Genomic DNA, 22,896 nt, shown 5'->3' with positions numbered 1-22,896 from the left:
TTTTTTAAAAAATTTTATGAAAAAAAAAGAAAGTAAAGAATAAGAACTCACACCTGACAAAACTAAAGAAAGAAAAAAAAAAAAAAAGTCAGTGTTATAAAGGAAAGTTAAAAGAAAAAAAAAAAAAAAACCAAAAACGTTAAATGAGAGCAGTTTTATTCAAATATTTTTCTTATTTTTCACTTCAATTTTCTCTTTAATTTGAAAAAATTGTATTTTGAAGGGGAGGAGAAAAAACTTGTGAGCCCCCACCACTTTTCTCTCCCCTCTCCCTCTCAACCAAACAATAAAAAAAGTCATTCTCTACTCTATTTTTCTCTTCCTATTTTTCATCCTTCATATTTTCACCATAACTAAATATACTCTAAAATTTACTTTATTGTCGAAATTAAAATGTTTTTTAATAACAAATATTTAATATCTGTCTTCCTAATTAAAAAGTCAATTAATCAAAATAAGTTGAAAATTTGATGGACGCAGATCTAGATCCTCCTCTAAATAAAAGAACTTCTGACCAAATCTTTTTTTCATCCTTTAGTATATATTAAAAAATATCTCATTTTAATTATTAAAAAATTAAAGGCAAATTTATATATAGTTAAAGTCAAAATTTAGATAAAATCCAATTAGATTCTAAATTAAAGTCCAATTTTGCACTACATGCTTCATCTATTTTTTAAAACTTTGTATAACATAAATTAATAGGTGCAAAAATCGAAAAGTCTAAATCTAATTAGATTTTAAATTGAATTTCAATTGAAATTCAATTTTCGCTCCGAGTCAATTCTAATTTTTTAATTTTTGTGCAAGTGAATTATTAGGTGCAAAAATAAAAAAGTCCAAATTCAATTAAATTCTAAATTATATATATATATATATGAGAATTTATTTTATATTTCAAAAATTCATGGCTTAAAAATGTGTAAGTTATAATTCTACTATCGGATATAATTTGAACTTATATATGTGGGTAATTGTGATTATTTTTAAATGTACTCGTGCATATACATGAGATTATGCACTAATAGAGAAATAAAAGACTAAAGACTTTTAAGTAAGAACACGTCTGTAAGGGCGGGTTTTTGATCCTAGGCCCAAAGAGTAATTGGACTAAGGCCCAAAGAGCCCAACACATTGAATTTATAGAGAGTGGACTTGTAGGCTAGGCTTCAATGGAAGGACCAATGTGCACAGTGGATTAAGGATAGTAGGAAAGTAAAGAAAATTAAGCTGTATATGAAGAAAATCACTCATCGGAAAGTCCGAGGAGAGTAGCTCTTGAATACATTTCTTCAGACTTGGTTACAATTTCTGTTCTAGGTTGCTATGGTGTCTTCTTCCACAATTTTTTTTTTCAGATCCCCCTTCCCTGAAGGATCCCTCACATTATATAGCCTCTCTCCATTACTTGGCCCTCCATTTGTTGATTATGCAGGCCATTACTTGAGTGCTTGTCCTATCAAACACCTTCCCAAGTCTTCTATGAGTTGCCGCAACCAAGACAGCATTGTTCAGGGATCTTCTCCAAATAAATGTAGCCAGAGGATTTGGTGGGATGCAATTAATGTGGTGGTAGCTCCCATCCTTGCAGACACAACAGGCTTGGCCCCCCTCCTTGGAGTTCTTCCTTTATAGTGTGACATCCTTTGTTGATGTGTCATTGATGTGGCCAGAGCTTGCCACCCTACCCTCATTGTCCAAGGGGGTGGTCTCCTCAGAAATATACTAGACTTCTCGGCTGCGGACATGACACGTGGTAGTGCTATCTTTTTAAATTGCTGTACCCCACAATAGCCCCTCAAAACTTTAGTTTTTTCCCTCTTGTCTGAGGAGAAAAATGGGGTTTTGACCTTGAGTAATTACTTTCACACGCTTCTTTGAATTTCTTATGTGAGAATGTCATTTCGCATGTCCTGTAATTGCTCTTGGCGCTTCGAGGTCCACAACGTCTCATTTAATGCTCTAGGCGGTGCCTTGTCTCCCACATCTTACGGTGAGATGGAGATCTTACGGCTGGGATTCCTCCTTAAAATTTGGGGCGAGATAACTCCCGCCCAACTTTGCTTCCTATATAAGGTGCCTGGGGGATTCATTTCTCCCACTTTCCAAATCTTTGAACTTTCAAGACTCTCCAAATCTTCAGACTCTCAAGAACCTTCTGAAATGACCCCTACTTTTATTTTCATAAGTTCTTTCCTTCTTAGGTTCTTTTCTCCTCAGCCCTCTATTCTTTATTTCCTTTCCTCTCAAAAACTTCTTTCACTTCATCTTAGCCTACTTAGATGGGTAGGTTTCTTTGCCTAGCAGATTCTTTCGCCAGTATGGAGGGTTTTAGAGCCTTGTATCACATTCCACGAAGCGTTTCCCTATGGTACTGCCCTCTGGGGGGATGGATTTACCCTAGGAAGAAGGGGGAAGTAGTTATTCCCATGATCGCCTTTATAGAAGAGGGGATGAGGCTACCCATGGAAAGGGTGACTAGGGACTACTTGCTAGCCTATAGGATCTGCCCTCACTAGTGCGCGCCCAACCTATTTAGAGTTCTAGGTAGTGTAGATGCTCTTAACAAGCAAATGGGGTTAGGCCTCACCTATCACGACGTTGTCTGGATGTACGAGTGTCATCTGTTTGCAGATTTGGGATACTACCTTAAGTCTAGGTCTTCCGCTGTTAGGCTCATCATGTCTCCCCAAATCCAACAAGGGCATGAAAGATGACTTCTTGATTGTCTCGGGTGAATGGCATGATGGTCTTTACTACCCAGTCCAAGAGGGAGAGCCAGGTGGGGTACCCTAGGTTTAGATTTTTTAACATGGTCACTAGTTTTGTTACTTTCTCCATTCCTTTAGTATTTTGTTTCTTTCTAATGGAGGGCTTCATTATTCTGACCATGATTTTACTTCTTGGCTGTTTTTGCAGATAAAAGATATGTAGCTCCCAACATTAGCTTTGTCAACGTTCCCGATCTTAATAGATGTTAAGATCCGAGGTATTTGTAAGCGAGGACAGACAGTTGAGACCTGTCCATCTCATCCTCAGCTTCGAGCCCCTGTTTGACAAGTTCCAGGACATGGGCCACGCGATCAGAGCTAGTGATCCTCGGTTGGCTCGGATAGACGTCACAATGCCCAGATTCTTGGCCCGAGAAGGTGTCGTGCCAATTGAGCTCCCCTCCCCCCCCTCAATCGTTGTTTCCGTATAGTAGTAGCCCTTAGAGAAGAGACAGCTTCCTTGCACCTATCACTTGAGACTAAGATGAACCAATTTTAGCTCGAGGAAGGGAAGGAGGAGCAGGGAGTGATTCATGTCTCGAATTTGGAGGGCGAGCTTGACAGATCTTCGAGTGTCTGTACCTCCGTATTCGTATTTGTGCACGCAGTTATTAGCTCCGAGGAGGAAGAAGAAGAAATCTCTTTGACTAGGAAGAGAGGTTTGCATGATCTCCTCGCAGACAGGGCTAAAGGGTTAGCGCCCAAGGACGCCTCGAGGTCTCAGCCCCCTCTTACACTTCCCCCTCCTCCTCTTCCTCCATTCAACCCATTTGCTCCTACCAATCTGAAGAAGGTGAAGAAGGAGAAGGAGGTGGTTGAGGAGGGGGAGTTGGTCCCTCAAAAGTAGGGGGTTCCCCCAAGCAGCAGAAGATGGCCAGTTGTAAGGGGAAGGCCTCTTTGGTCGAGAGCAAGGAGGATTAGACCGTGGCAAAGGTGCGCCTTCAAAACCCAGCATGGGACCCTCGGCTGAAGCTGGACGGGGCTGCCATACCATGGAACTACAGCATCAGGGAGTTCTAGAAAGGGCATGCTCATTACCTCACCAAAGCCCTGGAGTAGCCCCTTCTGTTGATGAGGGATATGTCTGCACTGAAGAATGTAAGGCAGCCAGACCTTTTTTTTGTCCCTGAAGAGGGATCTGACCTTGGTAAGTTTCTTGGCATGCCTTATTGGCGCCATGTTAGGCCACCTTTCTCTTACTCAATAATGTATTCCTCTATTGTTTTTGTGCAGGCCATCCAGGAGGTATTTATGGGTAAAAGATGCCACGAATGAGGTTAGGGTTGAGGCCAACCTCCGTGTCGAGACCAGCAAGGCCTTGGGTGCCGCTGAGTAGAAGAACTAAGAGCTTACTGCAAAGTTGACCGCTGAGGAGAAGGCATAGAAAAGCGTTGAGGCCGACCTGAAGAACGCCTAGGACCAAGCTGAGGAGCAACGCAAAAAGTTCCATTATGCTGAGATGGAGCGGGCCACGACCCAACAACAGGTCTTGGATCTGAAGGCAGAACTAGAGAAGGCTAAGGAGGTTGCTCGAGTAGTTAAGGAAGTTGCAGAGGCCTCGGAGCAGAAATTCTATGACCTCGAGGTGCAGGAGACTGAGGTCCTTCTAGTAGAAAAGCTGGCCGAGGTTTATAAGGATTACTGCCAGGAGGTGTGGACAGAGATACTCAATCTAGCTGGAGTACCTGCTGCTTCGGATTGGAGAAAAGCCGAAAATGTCTACTACCCCCCAGACATCCATGAAGCTCCAACAACACTTGTGGACCCTAGAGCAAATTCTGCCCCTGCACAAACCGCCTTTGAGCAGCCCTTTACCACCCAGGTCTCCCTTTCTCATCTTGAGGTCTCCAAAGGGCCTATCAAGGCTAGTGACCAAGGCAAGGGGGTGGAGGATGCCAAGGGTAAGGGGGCTTGCTAGGACAATTCTTTGCCAGAAGATAAGTGCAAAGGTAAGGAAGCCAAGCCCCTGCTGGAGGCCAAGGGTCCAGAGGTAGCTTCTAAGCCTACGGATGCCGCTCTCAAGGCAAAGGAGGTTGATCCCCAATCCAAGGAAGCCAATCCTAAGGCCATTGGCACTCTTGCCTCCCAGCCAGGCAGCAAAGAAGGCCCTCCTGCTCCAGGCAAGGCCTAATGTGGGACCATTTTTCTTCTTCTCTCTTTTTTTTTTTTTTTACCTTTCTTTTGTTGTGGCAGTCTGTGAGAGACCGCGCCCCTGGCCCGTTTTTATATGGTGTCAGGCCAAATCCACGTGAATGGGTAGAGTCGTGTTATTACCTCTCAAAATGGACGTTCAACTAGTTATATTTTCCCCTTTAGATTAAGGGTTTTATAATGGATTCACCACTTATTTAATTATTGGGATAAATAAGAAAACCAAAATTAAAAAATTCCTCATTTTATTAATTTTCAATTGAATTTACATTGATCATAGAAAAATTACATGGCTTTGGTCCTAGATACAATCTAAGATAAAGTACATAACTCTGTTTTCTAGTTACAATCTAAAAATTGAAAATTACAAGGATAAACATTGTTCTATCAACCCTTGATCTAAATTCGAAGGCTATATTATAAGGTGGGAAGGTGTTAGGCGCCCACCTTGCCCGGTGAAACCGGTCTTCTAGACTATGGTGGCCAACATTCATATTACATCATCCAATATGTTATCAATCAATTTGCATGTTGAATTTAAAGTGTGTGCATGTGATAAACCCTAATTCAATTTATTAAGCATTTCATTTGGATTGAAAAATAAATTCTAGTGAATGTGTGTGGATGGTGATATCCTAGATTCAAGAATTTAAAAGAATTATTAAACAAACATTTTTTTCATGTTTTTGATGTGGATTTAAGATCAAAATTAGTGTTATGTATGAACATGTGATGAACAACTAAGAACATGTGATGAACATATAAGAACATTCAAACATATTCAAAGGAATTTAAATAATTATTATCATACTTTAATCTTAAATTCTCATCATGGCAACACAAAAAAATAATTAGGAAAAATGATTATACCTTCATGCAAGATCCATATGGTGGATGAGGAGACTCTTGAGGGAGGTCCTAAGGGTGGAGGAAAAGAAGAGTTAGGAGAGGAAGAGTGAGTCTCACTCAATACCTTGAGTCTCAAGAAGACCAAGATATGACAAGACCGCTCAACTTCCTAGAACTCAAGAGAGAAGAGAGGGGGTTTTTGTGTGTCCTAGAATGAAGGAGAGGGAGGGTTTATATAGTAGCGGTGGAGGAAATATGAATGGAAGGTCATTTAATAAGGGTTGACAAAGAATCATGAACCTAGACCTTATTTTAGCCTTGGGGGAAATCTGGAGTATTAAATGTAGAGATTGGTGGGAGTGAGGAGTAAGCCAAAATTTGGTTTCCCCATAGCTGCTGTAACAGCCTGTAGAGCAAATTTCAAAAAATCATATCTGACTCAATTCTAATCAGAATTGTCTCGTTCTTATGCTCAAATTGAAGCCCCAGATGTCTAGTTTCTGAAAAAATTAACCTCATTCACAGATTCAAAATATTCTGAGAGATATCGATGAAATAGTGAGCAGATGTTATTTGTTAGAAAATGGTTTCTGCACAATTAACATTAATAGGTCCCAAATTAGCTCCCAATTAATATTAAATGGCTCCAATCACTCCCATTTCAGACTCAGTTGGTTCCAAATTTACTCTAATTAAAAGATAATTGCACAAATTACTCATTGAATAATTAATGTTTAACTATCTAATTATTTAGGTGTGTGCAACCTTACCATAAAATGTAGTCCTAATCAATCAAATTATGACACATCATTATTCTCAAATTGATTATAATTATAACCAATTGGAATCAATTGTTCATAATCATATATAGTCGGACTTAATTTGTGATAGTGCACCTCGGCCATTAAAACTTGATTTGATGATAACTTTCAATCTAATGGTCAAATTAGGGCTTATGATCAGTCGATTTTATCATTACAACATCAAGATTATTTTGGTGAAATGAGATTAAGGATCTTATGACCAGAATCAAAATGCATATTTCCAAGGCAAAATTACCCTTTGACCCTTCATGTGAGGTTAAATGCAGGTTGCAAAATGAAGTGTCAACAGAATTCCCCTCATTGACAGAGCTTGGAGGGCAAATGTCAATGTATGAAAAAGACACCTAAATTTTCAATTAGTATTTAACCGTGGTGACTGTAGATAAGAATGCGGACCGTCATGTAGTGGATCAAAATGTGGATCGAATCTCTAGGGAGATTGCCTACGTACCTCTTGTTGAGAGGATCAGGTGCAAACATAGTTTATATATGCAGCCTTTTTTCGTTTTCGTTTTTGTTTTTGTTTTTGTTTGGGAAAAAAAAAATGAGTACAGGACATGCTTAGCAGTGGTCACGACAAAATGAGGATTTCAGTCGTGATCTTGAATTTTGGACGTGCTTCCTAAAGGTTAGATGGATTTGAAATTTTGGATGTGCTTCCCTAAGATCCGTGGATGTGAAATTTGGATGTGCTTCCCAGAGGTCCGATGGATTTGAATTTGGACATGCTTCCTAGAGGTTCGATGGAATTGGAATTTGGACGTGCTTCCCAGAGGTCCAATGCTTTAAAGATTGGACATTATTCCCAGAGGTCTGATGGATTTGAAATTTGGAATTGCTTCCTAGAGGTCCACTGAAATTGAATTTTGGACGTGCTTCCTAGAGGTCAGATGGATTGAAGTTTGGACATGCTTCCCAAAGGTCCAATGGAATTGAATTTTGGATGTGTTTCCCAGAGGTCCGATGGATTGAAGTTTGGATGTGCTTCCTAGAGGTCTGATGGAATTGAAGTTTGAACGTGCTTCCCAAAGGGCCGATGGATTTGAACTTTGGACGTGCTTCCAGAGGTCCATTAAATTGAATTTTGGACGTACTTTCCAGAGGTCTGATGGAATGAAGTTTGGACGTGCTTCCCAGAGGTTCGATGGAATTGGAATTTGGACGTGCTTCCCAGAGGTCCGATGCTTTAAGGTTTGGACATGCTTCCCAAAGGTCCGATGGATTTGAAATTTGGAATTGCTTCCTAGAGGTCCACTGAAATTGAATTTTGGATGTGCTTCTCAGAGGTCCGATGGATTGAAGTTTAGACATGCTTCCTAGAGGTTCGATGGATTTGAATTTGGACATGCTTCCCAGAGGTCCGATGGAATTGGATTTCTGACGTGCTTCCTAGAGGTCCGATGGTTTGAAGTTTGGACATGCTTCCCAGAGGTCTGATGGATTTGAATTTGGACGTGCTTCCCAGAGGTCCGATGGATTTGAAATTTGGACGTGCTTCCCAAAGGTCCATTGAAATTGAATTTTGGACATGCTTCCTAGAGGTCCAATGGATTGAAGTTCGGACGTGCTTCCCAAAGGTCCGATGGAATTGAATTTTGGACGTGCTTCCCAAAGTTCCGATGGATTGAAGTTTGAACGTGCTTCCCAGAGGTTCGATGATATTGAATTTTGGACGTGCTTCCTAAAGATTCGATGGATTGAAGTTTGGACGTGCTTCCCAGAGGTCCGATGGAATTGAAGTTTGGACGTGCTTCCTAGAGGTCTGATGGATTTGAAGTTTGGACGTGCTTTCTAGAGGTCTGATGGAATTGAATTTCTGATGTGCTTCTAGAGGTCCGATGGATTGAAGTTTAGACGTGCTTCTTAGAGGTCCGATGGATTTGAAGTTTGGACGTGCTTCCCAAAGGCCCGATGGATTAAAGTTTGAACGTGCTTCCCAAAAGTTCGATGGATTGAATTTTGGATGTGCTTCCTAGAGGTACGATGGATTTGAAATTGGACGTGCTTCCTAGAGGTTCGATGGATTTGAAATTAGACGTGCTTCCCAGAGGTCCAATGGATTTGAAATTTTGACTTGCTTCCGAGAAGTCCATTGAAATTGAATTTTGGACGTGCTTTCTAGAGGTCCGATGGATTGAAGTTTGGACGTGCTTCCCAGAAGTCTGATGGAATTGAATTTTGGACGTGCTTCCTAGAGGTCCTTTGAAATTGAATTTTGGACATGCTTCCATTGTTAGGATTAGTACCCTTAAATCCTATTGTATAATGCTATGTAGAGGTTCGATGGATTTGAAATTAGACGTGCTTCCCAGAGGTCCAATGGATTTGAAATTTTGACTTGCTTCCGAGAAGTCCATTGAAATTGAATTTTGGACGTGCTTTCTAGAGGTCCGATGGATTGAAGTTTGGACGTGCTTCCCAGAGGTCTGATGGAATTGAATTTTGGACGTGCTTCCTAGAGGTCCTTTGAAATTGAATTTTGGACATGCTTCCCTTGTTAGGATTAGTACCCTTAAATCCTATTGTATAATGCTATGTATGTTATTATTTATGACATTATGTATAACCTAATGTTGTGTTTAATAAAGTTGTTTTATTATTATCTAAAAATAATGGTAACATGAATATTAGGACATTATCATATAGTCCATGAGATGCATTGTATGTGATTTAGTCACAAAAGATGTAAATCACAAGTTCCTTACAAACTCAAAATATAGTTCGTAGTCGGTGATAAAAATTGGGCATTTCATCTGCGAAGATTATAACATATCAACTAAGATGATTTGTCTTGATCATGAAAATGGAGATTTCTAGTTGGTATGTTGATATGTTTTAAGAGTTAAAACATATTGAACTGGACCGTGTGAGATTTATTATTCTTCCAACGACTGTCATATGAATAATAAACTCACGTCTTATATTTGCATGAACTCTTAATCCTGAGAGAATGATGGACTTGATCATGAGGTGTAGGTTGCTTTGATATATCAGGAGTGAGATCTACAGTAACGGTTAAAACCTCAGTATGTTGAGCAACCACATTTAGTGTTGATGGAACATATATTCTCAAGATGGAATTCATAGTCTCTTAATAGAGATACAAAATATTCCCTAGAGATACAAAATATTCCCTTGAGATAAGTTTAATGGGTTTGTTATTCAGAGAGTTAGGCCTAACCACTTTAGTAAGGAGTTACTAAAGTATATATTTACGGAATTGGATTTCATAAATATATAATGAATAATTTTAAAGGATTAAACCAAGTATTCAAGGAATTAAGATGTATTAATCTACAAAGTGACAGTCTTCTTTCATGACTTTGTATTACTACGAATATTTTATGAAAGGGTTGCATGTACAATAAAGTCTTGGGATATAATTTATAGATAAGGCCTAAAGTGCAACTATATTTATATAGTGGTATCAAATATAGTTAATGGTAACTTTGGACTTGTCAAGAATTGACAGAAAGGCCCAAGGCCCATTGGAGCTAGTGTCTTATTGGTCCCTTTTGGTCCCATTCCAAGTCACACACTTAAACCCAATTGGAAAGGCCCAAAAGGCCAGCTCAATTAGATAATCGGTTAGACACAAAATGAGAAACATATAGAATTTTTTGTAGAGAATTAAAAGAACACTACTGTGAAGTGGTGTGAAAAAGTGTTAGACACTTTGATATTTCTCCCTTTGGAACTGTTTGAGAGACCACACATCTTGGACGTTAGTGGAATTGGAGTGAAGATTGAAAGTCTTCCCAAGTGATTTTGATCTTCGGTATTGAAATTCACCGCTCCAAGGTACACTCTCTTGTTCTCTAATTCTGAAACTTATATAGTACATGTTAACTTTTATGAATGGAGTAGATCCCTTTTTTTTTTCCTGCTACGTACATGCCTATTTCCTTTATCCCAGAGGTCCGATGGAATTGAATTTGGACGTGCTTCCTAGAGGTCCATTGAAATTGAATTTTGGACTTGCTTCCCAGAGGTCCAAGGATTTGAAGTTTGGACGTGCTTCTCAGAGATTCGATGGAATTGAATTTGGACATGCTTCCCAGACATCCAAGGATTGAATTTTGGATGTGCTTCCCAGAGGTCCGATGAATTTTTGGAAGGCATTATTCCTGCCAATGTGTGTGGGCCCTTTACCCTAGTACCTGCAAAATAAATATTTTCAATTAGTAACAAAATTATTCATTGAAAATTTGACATACTTGGCCAATGCCCCCAGTTTGGGACATATCTCATGCTTGATTTTGCACCACTAGAGAATATGGAAGAGGATCATGTCTTTCTGTTATTGGTTCCTGAAAAAGAATTTATTGAAGATTTTTCCTAGGACTTCTTGATTTTTTTTGAAAGCAAACTAAGAAGCACGAGCCCAATGCCCCTAGTCATAAGGCTTTTTGAAAATTCTCTCTTTTCTTTTCTTCTCTCTCTTTTTTTTTCTTTTTTTTTTTTGGTTGAAAGGTATGGAAATCTTTTTTTTTTCTTTTTTTTTTTTAAATTGAAAACATTTTTTATTTTATTTTTATTTTTTGAAAATTTTATCCTTTTTATTTTTTATTTTTTGAGATTTGAAGATTTGTTCATTATCAAAAAGTGAAGAAGATGAAGATGAAGATGGAGTGAAAGTGATGAAGATTTTTTGATGAGGATTTTTTTTTTTTTTTTTGTTGAAAAACCTATCCTTTGAATGAGAATAACTTTGACTGGAAGTTGATGCGGATTGCTGGATAAGTCATTGCTTAATTCCTGCCAAAAGATAATTTTAATTAGTAATGGATTTATTTATTGAAATGAATTGGAAGTACTTACCCAATGCCCTTAGTTTGGGGCATATTCCATGCTTAAATTAAAGCTGAATTCATTTGATGTTGTGACCATTGGGGAACACGAAAGAAGATCATGGTCCGCCATCCTTGGTTCTTGCAAAAAGGCTTTCTTTCTTTAGCTTGTTCGAAACCAATTATCATGAAAACATTTTTTGCTAATGTCCTTAGTGTGGACATGCTTGCAAACAAATGGATTAATGCCTCAAATAATAACATACTTCCATGCAAGAAGAACATATTTGCACACAATATAAATAGGCCAATGCTTCAAGTTTAAACATGCTTAATGTAAACAAATGGGCTTAACCTAACATGCACCCAAACAATTTTGTCACATTGTTTTTACTTTGTTTTTCAAGGTTGTTTGGATGATTGGGACTGGGCCTTTGCAAGGCTGCCTATGTATCTCTTTCATAGAGGATCAGGTCAAGACGTAGTTTAAGATAACTGAATTTTGGAAAAGAATTTTTTTTTTTGAAAAAAACAAATTTCCATTTTTTTTTTTGGAACAAGATGTGATCCTTTGAACAACCATTTTAGAAAATTATAGTGTTTAAGAACCAAACAAATCTCTTTGATTATGAAGGATCAAGATCATTAAACTCATGTAATCAAAATCTGCTTCTTTCTTTTGAACATTGTCAGATTAAGTCTCCAAAGGTAATCGAGAAATGAAATGTGATAATATTTAGGAATCATATTGTTGGGTGAAAACAAGGAGAGTGCTCCAAGTTTGAAATTTCTTTTCAATCATTTGAGGAATTGAGAATTTGAGAAATTTTCTTTTTGCCTCAGACATATCATCCAGTGGGGTTTGACAATTTTAAGCATTTTTCCTTTTTAATTCAAGAGAAAATATTATTAGAGTTTAAGATGTGCCGACAACTAGCAAGGCTTTAAGGAGGTATTTACTCACGGGTTGTAATATAGTCCGGGTTTAGGTTATGAAATGAATGATATAAAGAGGCTCAAAATTCCCTATGATGTTCCCCCAAGTATGCATTACTCAAAAATCAAGTATTAGAGGAGTTTTCCTATTTCTTCTTTGTCATCTTCCCACTAGTCTTCATTGGTCACTTGTATCAACATTTGTCTTTATGCTCATTCATCTTGAATCATACATCTAGACTCTCATCTTTTAAAATTTTTCTCTTTTTGGGTTGCATCCTCAAGTTTCAAACTTGGTAGGATTCTCCAATTTTTTATCTTCTTCTTCTTTTCTTTGGTCATAACTTTTGCCTAGATTGCCCTTTTGGGTATTCTGCTTAGCGGGCTTCTTTCTTTTCTTTCCTTTTTGTCCCTAGCTTTTGCCTAGACTGCCCTTTTGGGTTTTTAGCCTAGCGGGTGTTTTTTTTTTCGTCTCTTGATTGAATGAACTTTTGAGAATCTTTTTCCTTCCTTGTTTTTCTTAGCTTAAGTCATTTTGATGCACTCTCTAGACTTCTTTCTTGCCTTAATGCATTTGCACCTTTCTATGCTTGACGAATCTTTTCCTTTTTTGGTGAACCCTCTTTTAGATGAATCTTATATTCTTCTTGGCATGATGAATTTTAGGCTCTTAAAACTTGATGCACATTGGAATTTCATTTCTCTTTCCTTTATTGAAGTGAAACCTCACTTTTTTTCGATGATCTCTTATCTTTAGCTTAATGAATCCTCTACTTGTCTTATCAATTAACTTCAAAGCTACCAGGTTGAGTCCTCTTCAACATGAGATTTAAGTATGCATATCTTGATTTTTCCCACCCCATGTTTAGATTTTAGTGGGTTCATGCAAAAAAAAAAAAAAAAGCTAAATGTTTGAAGGCTCAAATGGGCTAGCAATGGATAATGAACATTCTAGGTAAGAGGAAATAATTTAATTTAACCAAAGACGGCCTCCTATCGCTAGTAATGCTTGCTTGTAAGCACAATGACTTAAACTCTTTTAATAAATTCATCTTGAAAGAAAAAGTATGAATGCTCTAATGTTGTGAAACAAAAGATCTTTAAAAATTGGATCGAGTGCATGGATCCTTGGGATTTTCTGATGGATGGATTCTTTTTTATTGCCTTTTAAGACCATTTCTTCTTATATTCTAAGTCAAGTAGCAAAAGTCTTTACATGGATCAAATGAAATTAATCATTCCTTGGTACAAGTTGATTGCTCAAGCCTTTAAACATCAAGATTTAGAAAATGTTTTGTCCAAGGGATCCTCATGTACCATTTTGAAAAGGAGACTTCTTCTTCTTCTTCTTCTTCTTTTTTTTAATCTTGAAAAAAAAAATTGGGTCTTTTTGAAAAAAGTCGCTAGGAAGTTCAATGGCCCTAGTTCAAAGATTTTTTTTTTTTAAATGACTCAAAGACCCAATGCCCCTATCCAAACACTTTCTTATTTGAAAATTTTTTTGGAAAGATTTTGGAGTCTTGATTTTTTTATTTTTAAATTTTTTTTATATACATGAAAAAAGTACATCAAATGCTACATGGATTTTTAGAATTCAAAGAAATATAGAAACATGGAATAAAAAACAGACTTTAAGCTTAACCATGATGTTGCAAACCAAATGTGAAGTGAGGCAAAGTTGGGCCGCTTGCTTCTTCTTGGTCCATTTAGGATGCTTGAGACTTGGTATACTTGATCCTTGATTATGATCTTTTGGTATTTGCATGAAATGACTTGGGTTTGCACTTGGAAGGCTTGAACTTTGATTATAATCTTTTGGAAGGCTTGAACCTTACACTTGGCAGGCATGCATCTTGTGAGCTTTTGGCCTTTGATGTTGATCATGCGTATGCACCTTTGATGGGCTCAAGTGGTGGGCTTAGAATGATTCAAGAAACAATTTTGGGTTTACATACCAAGTAGAGTTCAATCATAGGCTTTTGGGCTTGAGTTCATTCACAGCATACAAGGTTCAAACAATTATGATGGGCTCAAGTGTTAGACTTGGGCTCATCATGGTTCAAACAACGTCCAAACACATGCATAATGCAATGAAATTTACATGGACCGACCTAAAGGTAGGTTCTATGGGTTGTTACAAAATGGGTAGAAGGTAGGTTAAAGGTTGCCACAAGCTAGGACGTCGTATCTCCCAACTTGTGACGCCAGGAGCGCCGCGTTGGTCCAAACTGTACAGTTTATCCCTATGAACCACCATGGCATAACCATGATGATCATTGTCGTGGTGGGTGGTAGGTTCATCGCTAGGTATATGAGTCTCAGGAAGACCACACTCCACGGCTAATACTACCGGGCTTCCGAGCTAGCACACAGATAAAATAAATTTTATTCAAGCAAATGATGCATGACATGCAATATAATGACATATTAGACATATTATATACAAAAAAATAAACAAACAATGACATAGTTGGCCACCATAACCTAATTGAAGCCTAGCCCTCAATATCCCCAGTGGAGTCGCCACTATGAAAGACCGTGCCCCCGGCCCATTTTTATTTGGTGTTGAGCCAAACTCACGTGAATGGGTGGAGTTGTGTTATTGCCTCTCAAAATGGATGTTCAACAAGTTATATTTTCCCTTTTAGATTAGGGGTTTTACAATAGAGTCATCACTTATTTAATTATTGGGATAAATAAGAAAACCAAAATTGAAAAATTTCTCATTTTATTAATTTTCAATTGAATTTACAATGATCATAGGAAAATTACATGCCTTTTGGTCCTAGATACAATCTAAGATAAAGTACATAGCTTTGTTTCCTAGTTATAATCTAAAAATTAAAAATTACAAGGATAAACATTGGTCTATTAACCCTTGATCTAAATTCGAAGGCTATATTATTAGGTGGGAATGTGTTAGGCACCCACCTTGCCTGGTGAAACCGGTCTTCTAGACTATGGTGGCTAACATTTTTGTCACATCATCTAATATGTTATCAATTAATTTGCATGTTAAATTTAAAGTGTGTGTATGTGATAAACCCTAATTCAATTAATTAAGCATTTCATTTGGATTGAAAAATAAATTCTAGTGAATGTGTGTGGATGGTGATATCCTAGATTCAAGAATTTAAAAGAATTATTAAACAACCATTTTTTCATGTATTTGATGTGGACATTATCATACTTTAATCTTAAACTCTCATTATGGCAACCCAAAAAAATAATTAGGGAAATGGATTATACATTCATGTAAGATCCATATGGTGGATAATGAGACTCTTGAGGGAGGTCCAAAGAGTGGTGGAAAAGAAGAGTTAGGAGAGGAAGAGTGAGTCCCACTCAATACGTTGAGTCTTAAAAAGACCAAGATATGACAAGATCGCTCAACTTCCTAGAACTCAAGAGAGGAGAAGCGAGGGGGGTTTTGTGTGTCTTGGAATGAAGGAAGGGGGGAGAGTTTATATAGTAGTGGTGGAGGAAATATGAATGAAATGTCATTTAATAAGGGTTGACAAAGAATCATGAACCTAGACCTCATTTTAGCCTTGGGGAAAATCTGGAGCATTAAATGTAAAGATTGGTGGGAGTGAGGAGCAAGCCAAAATTCGGTTTTCCTGTAGCTGTTGTAACAGCCTGTAGGGAAAACTTTGAAAAATCATATCTGACTCAATTCAGATCGGAATGGTCTCGTTCTTGTACTCAAATTGAAACCCCGAATGTCTAGTTTTTAAGAAAATTAAACTCATTCATAAATTCAAAATATTCTGAGAGAAATCAATGAAATAGTGAGCAGAGGTTATTTGTTAGAAAATGGTTTCAGCACAATTAACATTAATAGGTCCCAAATTAGCTCTCAATTAATATTAAATGGCTCCAATCACTCCCATTTCAGACTCAATTGGTTCCAAATTTACTCTAATTAAAAGATAATTGCACAAATTACTCATTGAATAATTAATGTTTAACTATCTAATTATTTAGGTGTGTGCAACCTTACCATAAAATGTAGTCCTAACCAGTCAAATTATGACACATCCTTAGTCTCAAATTGATTATAATTATAACTAATTGGAATCAATTTTTCACAATCACATATAATCGGACTCAATTTGTGATAGTGCACCTCGGCCATTAAAACTTGATTTGATGATAACTTTCAATCTGATGGTCAAATTAGGGCATATGACCAGTCGATTTGATCGTTACAATATCAAGATCATTTTGGTGAAATGAGATTAAGGATCTTATGACCAGAATCAAGATGCATATTTTCAAGGTGAAATTATTGTTTTGTCCCTTGCTGAAAGGTTAAATTGATGGTGCTTCCAAGGGTGAACACCCGTAATTTAACAAAAGCCAATAGTAATGAACTGTTGTTAATTCAAATAAATTAAACCCATGTAAACAGTGAAAAAAATAATTATGTGTTGTCACTAAAAACTGCATAACCAGCAGGGATGTTTAAGTCCTTAGAGGTAAGTAAAACGCTTAGTAGAGAAAAGGAGATGTTTGAGGTCTTTTATCTTAGAAGTACCTCATGAGTGTACCTCCAGAGTCTTTTGACCCAAACCTAGGGAGAGTCCTTCTTTTTTCTTGGTGATGCATATGCTAAGGTCCCATTCTTAGTGAAATTGTGAAGTGTTATTTTACTCAAGGCACATGGTCTGAGGTCTTGCCTAGTACTCTTATGATCAAAGAAGTATTAATTTACCCAAGACACGTGGTCCGACCGACCAGGCATAACCAAGGTCCTGTTTAACACTTAAGCAAATATCCAAGAATATTAATTTAGCTAAGGTATGTGGTTCGAGGAGCCAGGCATGACCAATATTCTGTTTAATACTCAAACAAGTAATGGAGAGTATTAATTTACCTAAGGCATGTGGTCCGAGAGACCAGACACAACCAAGAATCTGTTTAACACTTAAGCAAATATTCAAGAATATTAATTTACCCAAGGTGTATGGTTCGAGGAGCCAGGCATGACCAATGTTCTATTTAATACTTAAGAAAATATCCAAGAATATTAATTTACCCAAGGTATGTGGTCCGAGGAGCCAGACATGACCAAGGTTCTGTTTAATATTTAAACAAGTAACAGAGAGTATTAATTTATCCATGGCATGTGGTTCAAGGGGCCAGGCATAACCAAGGTTCTATTTAACACTTAAGCAAATATTCAAGAATATTAATTTACCCAAGGTATGTGGTCCGAGGAGATAGACATGACCAAGGTTCTGTTTAATATTCAAACAAGTAACAGAGAGTATTAACTTACCCAAGGCATGTGATCTGAGAGACCAGGCATAACCAAGATTCTATTTAACACTTAAGCAAATATCCAAGAATATTAATTTACCTAAGGTATGTGGTCCGAGGAGTCAAGCATGACCAATGTTCTGTTTAATATTCAAACAAGTAATCAAGAAGACACATAACCTTGATAGAAACATGGCAGGATTGCCTTCCATTAATAATAATACCTTTGCAGGTTATTTACATTCCAGGGGCGATGTACAACATGCTCGTCTAGATCTCCTAGGAAGTATGCTCCTATATTAGCTACCGAGCTGATACAGTATAGCCCTTCATAATTGGGCCTTAACTTTCCCCACGCTGGGTTTTTTGCAATACCAAAAACCTTTCTCAATACCAGGTCCTTAGGGGCTAATGGTCTTAACTTCACATTGGTGTTATACCCATGTTTGAGCTTTTGCTGATAATATGCTAATTGAACCATGACCCTTTCTCTTCGTTCTTCAATTATATCCCGGCCTTTTTCTAGTAGGTTGTCATTACTGTTCAGAGTGAATAAGCTTGTCCTCAACATTGGGTACCCAGTCTCTAGAAGGATCACAACCTCGGCTCCATAGGTCATTGAAAAGGGTGTTTCCCCTGTGGACCTGCGAGGGGTAGTCCGATACGTCCAAAGAACATGTGGCAGCTCTTCTACCCATTTACCCTTTGCATTATCCAACCTCTTATTGAGTCCATTTACTATGAATTTATTGACAGTCTCGACCTGTCCATTCCCTTGTGGGTAAGCTGGAGTAGAGTATCTGTTCTTGATCCTAAATTTACAATAGTACCTTCTGAAGGCTTTGCTGTCAAACTGAAGTCCGTTGTTCGAGATGAGGGCATGAGGAATCCCAAATCGAGTGACAATATTCTTCAACACGAACCTTTTGGCATCCATGTTCATGATATTTTTCAGTGGCTCCGCTTCAACCCACTTGGTGAAGTAGTTAGTGCCGACCAAAAGACACCTTATATTCCCCATTGCTTTGGGGAAGGGCCCTACGATGTCCAAGACCCATTGAGCGAAAGGTCAGGGACTACACAGGCAGTTAAGCACACCCTTGGCTGATGAATGTTTGAAGCAAACCTCTGGCATTGATCGCATTTTTTCATGTAGTCTTGTGCTTCCCTTTTCATGTTTGGCCACCAATATCCCTGAGTAAGGGCCCTGTGAGACATCGACTTGCCTCTCGTATGGCTCCCACAAATCCCCTCATGTAGCTCCTTTAGGAGGGGTTCTACTGTGTCATGGTGGATGCATAACAAGTATGGTCCAGAGAAAGAGCACTTGTACAACTTCTGATCCTTGGACAAAAAAAAAGAGGAGTTTTCCTCCGTACCTTATCGGCCTCCACCTTCCCCTCGGGCAAGACGTCAACCTTAAGGAACAGCATAATTGGATCTATCCAACTAAGCCCTACCTTGACTTGATGGATTTGAGCCCTCTCCCTTTTCGGATCAGTGGGTTTACACAAATCCTTGGCTAGGATAATCCGAGGTAAGCTCTGCGCCGAGGAGGTTGCGAGTGTGGCAAGAGAGTCTGCATGCGTGTTTCTACTTCTAGGGATTTGTTGTAAGGTGAAAGATTTGAACTCTAATTGCAGGTGCTTGGCTTGGCTCAAATGTCCTTGCATTCTCGTATCCCTGGCTTCCAACTCTCCATTTACTTGACTAACAACCAGCCTTGAATCCGAGAACACCTCCACCGTTGTTCCTCCCATTTTCTGAACCATATACATTCCCACCAGCAAGGCCTCATACTTGGCCTCATAGTTTGTGGTCGAGAAGCCCAATCTCAAGGATTTCTTAATAATGATCTTCTCAGGAGATATCACATTTAGCCCTACTCCAAATCCCCTTTGATTGGACGTGCCATCAACATATACCCTTCAGGTTAGAGGTTTTTACAAGGACACCACCTTGACTAATTTTCCATCCATGTTCTGCTCTTTTCCTTCCCTTTCTTGTGGGGATTTAGCAAACTTAGCCACCAAGTCCGTGAGGACCTGTCCCTTAATAGAGGTACAAGGCATATACTTGATATCAAAAGCCCCTAGGATCGTCCCCCATTTGACGACCCTTCTCGTGTAATCAACTTTCTAAAGTAGGGATTGGAGGGGAAGTTGGGTTAGAACTACAACCTTGTGGTCTTGGAAGTAGTGAGGGAACTTGCGCGTTGCATGCAACACCGCCAAAATGGCCTTCTCTGGAGGTAGGTAACGAAACTCTACTTCGTGCAATGACTTGCTGATGTAATAGGTAGGTCTTTGCACTCCATTTTCAACTCGTATTAGTATTAAGCTCACCGCATGAGAGGCTACTGCGATGTAAGCAAATAGGACTTTCTATTCCTCGAGCCTGGACATAATAGGCAGCTGAGAACGGTTTTCCTTCAGTCGTTGGAAGGCTTGGGCAAGGCACACTCTTTGGTCCATTCAAATCCCTTCCACTTGTGCAACAACTGGAAGAAAGGCGTACACCTTTCTGCCGATCGAGAGATGAATTGGCTTAGAGCAGCAGTCATTCCTGTACACTTTTGGACCTCTTTGGGATTCTGAGGAGGTTGCAAATTACTAATTGCCCTAATTTGGTCAGGGTTGACTTCAATTCCATGATGGGTGACCATATAGCCTAGAAATTTACCTGAGTCAGTGCCATATGAGCACTTGGAAGCATTGAGACGCAGTTTGTGCTCCTTGAGTATTTCAAAGATGCTCCCAAGGTCACCCACGTGCTCGGATATTTCCTTACTTTTTACCACCATATCATCTATATAAACTTTAATATTTTTTCTTAATTGTGACATAAACATCCTGGTCATCATCCTCTGGTAGGTAGGCCCATCACTCTTCAGTCCAAAAGGCATCACCTTGTAGTGGTAGTTTCTAATAAGTGTAACAAAAGCTGTCTCCTCCTAATCTTCCAAGGCTAATGGTATTTGGTGGTATCCTTGAAAGGCATCTAGGAAGCTCATTTGAGGATGGCTCGCTGTCGCATCTACCAACTGGTCTATCTAAGGCATGGGGTAGGAGTCCTTTGGGCAGGCCTTGTTCAAATCCGTGAAGTCCACACATATTTGCCATTTCCCAGTTTTCTTCTTCACCACCACTATATTGGCCAACCACTCAGGGTAAAACACCTCTTTGAGCCTTACTTTTTACCATGATGGGTGACCATATAGCCTAGAAATTTACCTGAGTCAGTGCCATATGAGCACTTGGAAGCATTGAGATGCAGTTTGTGCTCCTTGAGTATTTCAAAGATGCTCCCAAGGTCACCCACGTGCTCGGATATTTCCTTACTTTTTACCACCATATCATCTATATAAACTTTAATATTTTTTCTTAATTGTGACATAAACATCCTGGTCATCATCCTCTGGTAGGTAGGCCCTGCACTCTTCAGTCCAAAAGGCATCACCTTGTAGTGGTAGTTTCTAATAAGTGTAACAAAAGCTGTCTCCTCCTAATCTTCCAAGGCTAATGGTATTTGGTGGTATCCTTGAAAGGCATCTAGGAAGCTCATTTGAGGATGGCTCGCTGTCGCATCTACCAACTGGTCTATCTAAGGCATGGGGTAGGAGTCCTTTGGGCAGGCCTTGTTCAAATCCGTGAAGTCCACACATATTTGCCATTTCCCAGTTTTCTTCTTCACCACCACTATATTGGCCAACCACTCAGGGTAAAACACCTCTTTGATAGCCCCTGCTCGCTTGAGCCTGATCACTTACTTTGTGACGGCATTAGAATATTCCTTGGATGATCGCTGAAGTAATTACTTCTTAGGGACGGTGAATGGATTGATGTTCAAGTGATGAAAAATGAAGCTCGGATCCACCCTAGGGGCTTCATAAGTGCTCCACGCAAACACATCGAGGTTCTTCCTAAGAAACACTGCTAGCTCCTTCTCCTGAGGAAGCAATTGAACTTTGATTTGGAAGAACTTACCCTCTTCATCACCAGCAACAACCCTTTCAAGCTCCTCACGTTCTGCCTCTCCTATTACCATGTCCGTGGGCTGCTCTAGCGTCTTTGATTGCTATAAAACCTGGTTAGTAGCAGTCGAGGGCTCACTTTCGGCCTGATGCTAGACTGTAGCCACTAGGCACTGCCTGGCCATAGATTGGCTTCCCACCAGTTCCTCGACCTGATTCCTTGATGGATACTTCACCTTCAAGTGCAAGGTGAAAGGTACGGCCCCCTTGGCGTGGAGCCAAGATCTTTCCACAATAGCAGTATAGGGGGAGTACACGTCTAGCACGATGAAGTTCACTTCCACGACCTCTGACCCTATCTGAATGGGTAGTCTGATTTGACCCTTCGGAAAGACAATTTTCCCATCGAATCATATCAGAGGGGAGTCATAGCTGGCCAGGTCCTCGGGCCTCAGCTTTAGCCTCTTATACAGGTCGGGGTACATGATCTTAACACTGCTACCCTGATCTACTAGCACTCTCTTAATGTCGTACCCTTCAATCCTGAGAGTAGCCACCAAGGCATCATCGTGTGGCTGTAAGGTTCCAATTTTATCCTCATTGGAAAAGTTCAAAGCCAGTCGGCCCCTCGATCTAACTCTTTTCGAATTAAGGGGCAAGTCCCCTGTAGATGGCCAAGCTACAGACATCACCCTAGATGGCTGAGAAGCGGTCTTTCTTGGGGCAACTAGGATGACACCGATTGTACCCAAGGGTGATCTTGCAGAAGTATTTTCTTGAACTCCTGACCCTGCATGGCTACCCTACCCACTGGGTTGGTACAAGAATTGCTTTAACTTTCCACTTTAGATAAGTTGCTCTAGGTGATTCCACAAAGTCTTGCAATCTTCTGTGGTGTGTTCTTGCTCCTGGTAGTACTAGCAATGAATGCTTTGATTGCGCTTCGCGGGATCTCTTCCAATCTTATTTGGCCATTGAAAGTATGATTCATTCTTAATTTTTTCCAGGATTTGATGTACTGGCTTTCGAAACACCGGGTTGACCACTTGGGCAGTTGTAGATGCAGATTGCCCGGAAAAATCTCTCAAAGGATGGTTATAGTTGTATTGATTCGACCTAAAATCCCTTCTGTCCTGAGGGGCCACCTTAGCTTTCCCTTTTCCTTTTTGTTGATCTTCCTTGACCCGCTTGTATTTGTCAATATGGTCCATGAGCTGACGAACACTTTCAACAAGTTTCCCAGTCAGAGATTTCCTCAAACCGTGCTCGGCAGGTAGGCCGACCTTGAATGTCTTTATAGCCACATTATCGAAATTCCCATCTATCTCGTTAAACAT

At 39.2% G+C, this 22,896-nt stretch overlaps 1 protein-coding gene across 1 annotated transcript; it reads right to left on the bottom strand.

Annotated features, from left to right (window-relative positions):
• Positions 1-21,969: 21,969 nt before the first annotated feature.
• On the bottom strand, positions 21,970-22,896 carry LOC142612425 (uncharacterized). The gene is made up of 2 exons (XM_075784523.1): positions 22,579-22,896; positions 21,970-22,362 (listed from the first exon to the last, which is right to left on the bottom strand). Exons 1-2 carry the CDS (start codon positions 22,894-22,896, stop codon positions 21,970-21,972), a joined length of 711 nt encoding a protein of 236 aa, XP_075640638.1.

The sequence above is a fragment of the Castanea sativa genome, chromosome 10, assembly GCF_040712315.1.
Source record: "Castanea sativa cultivar Marrone di Chiusa Pesio chromosome 10, ASM4071231v1".
NCBI classification, from domain to species: Eukaryota; Viridiplantae; Streptophyta; class Magnoliopsida; order Fagales; family Fagaceae; genus Castanea; species Castanea sativa.
Note: the sequence above shows the minus strand (reverse complement) of the source record. Positions and strands in the feature narration are given on the sequence as shown.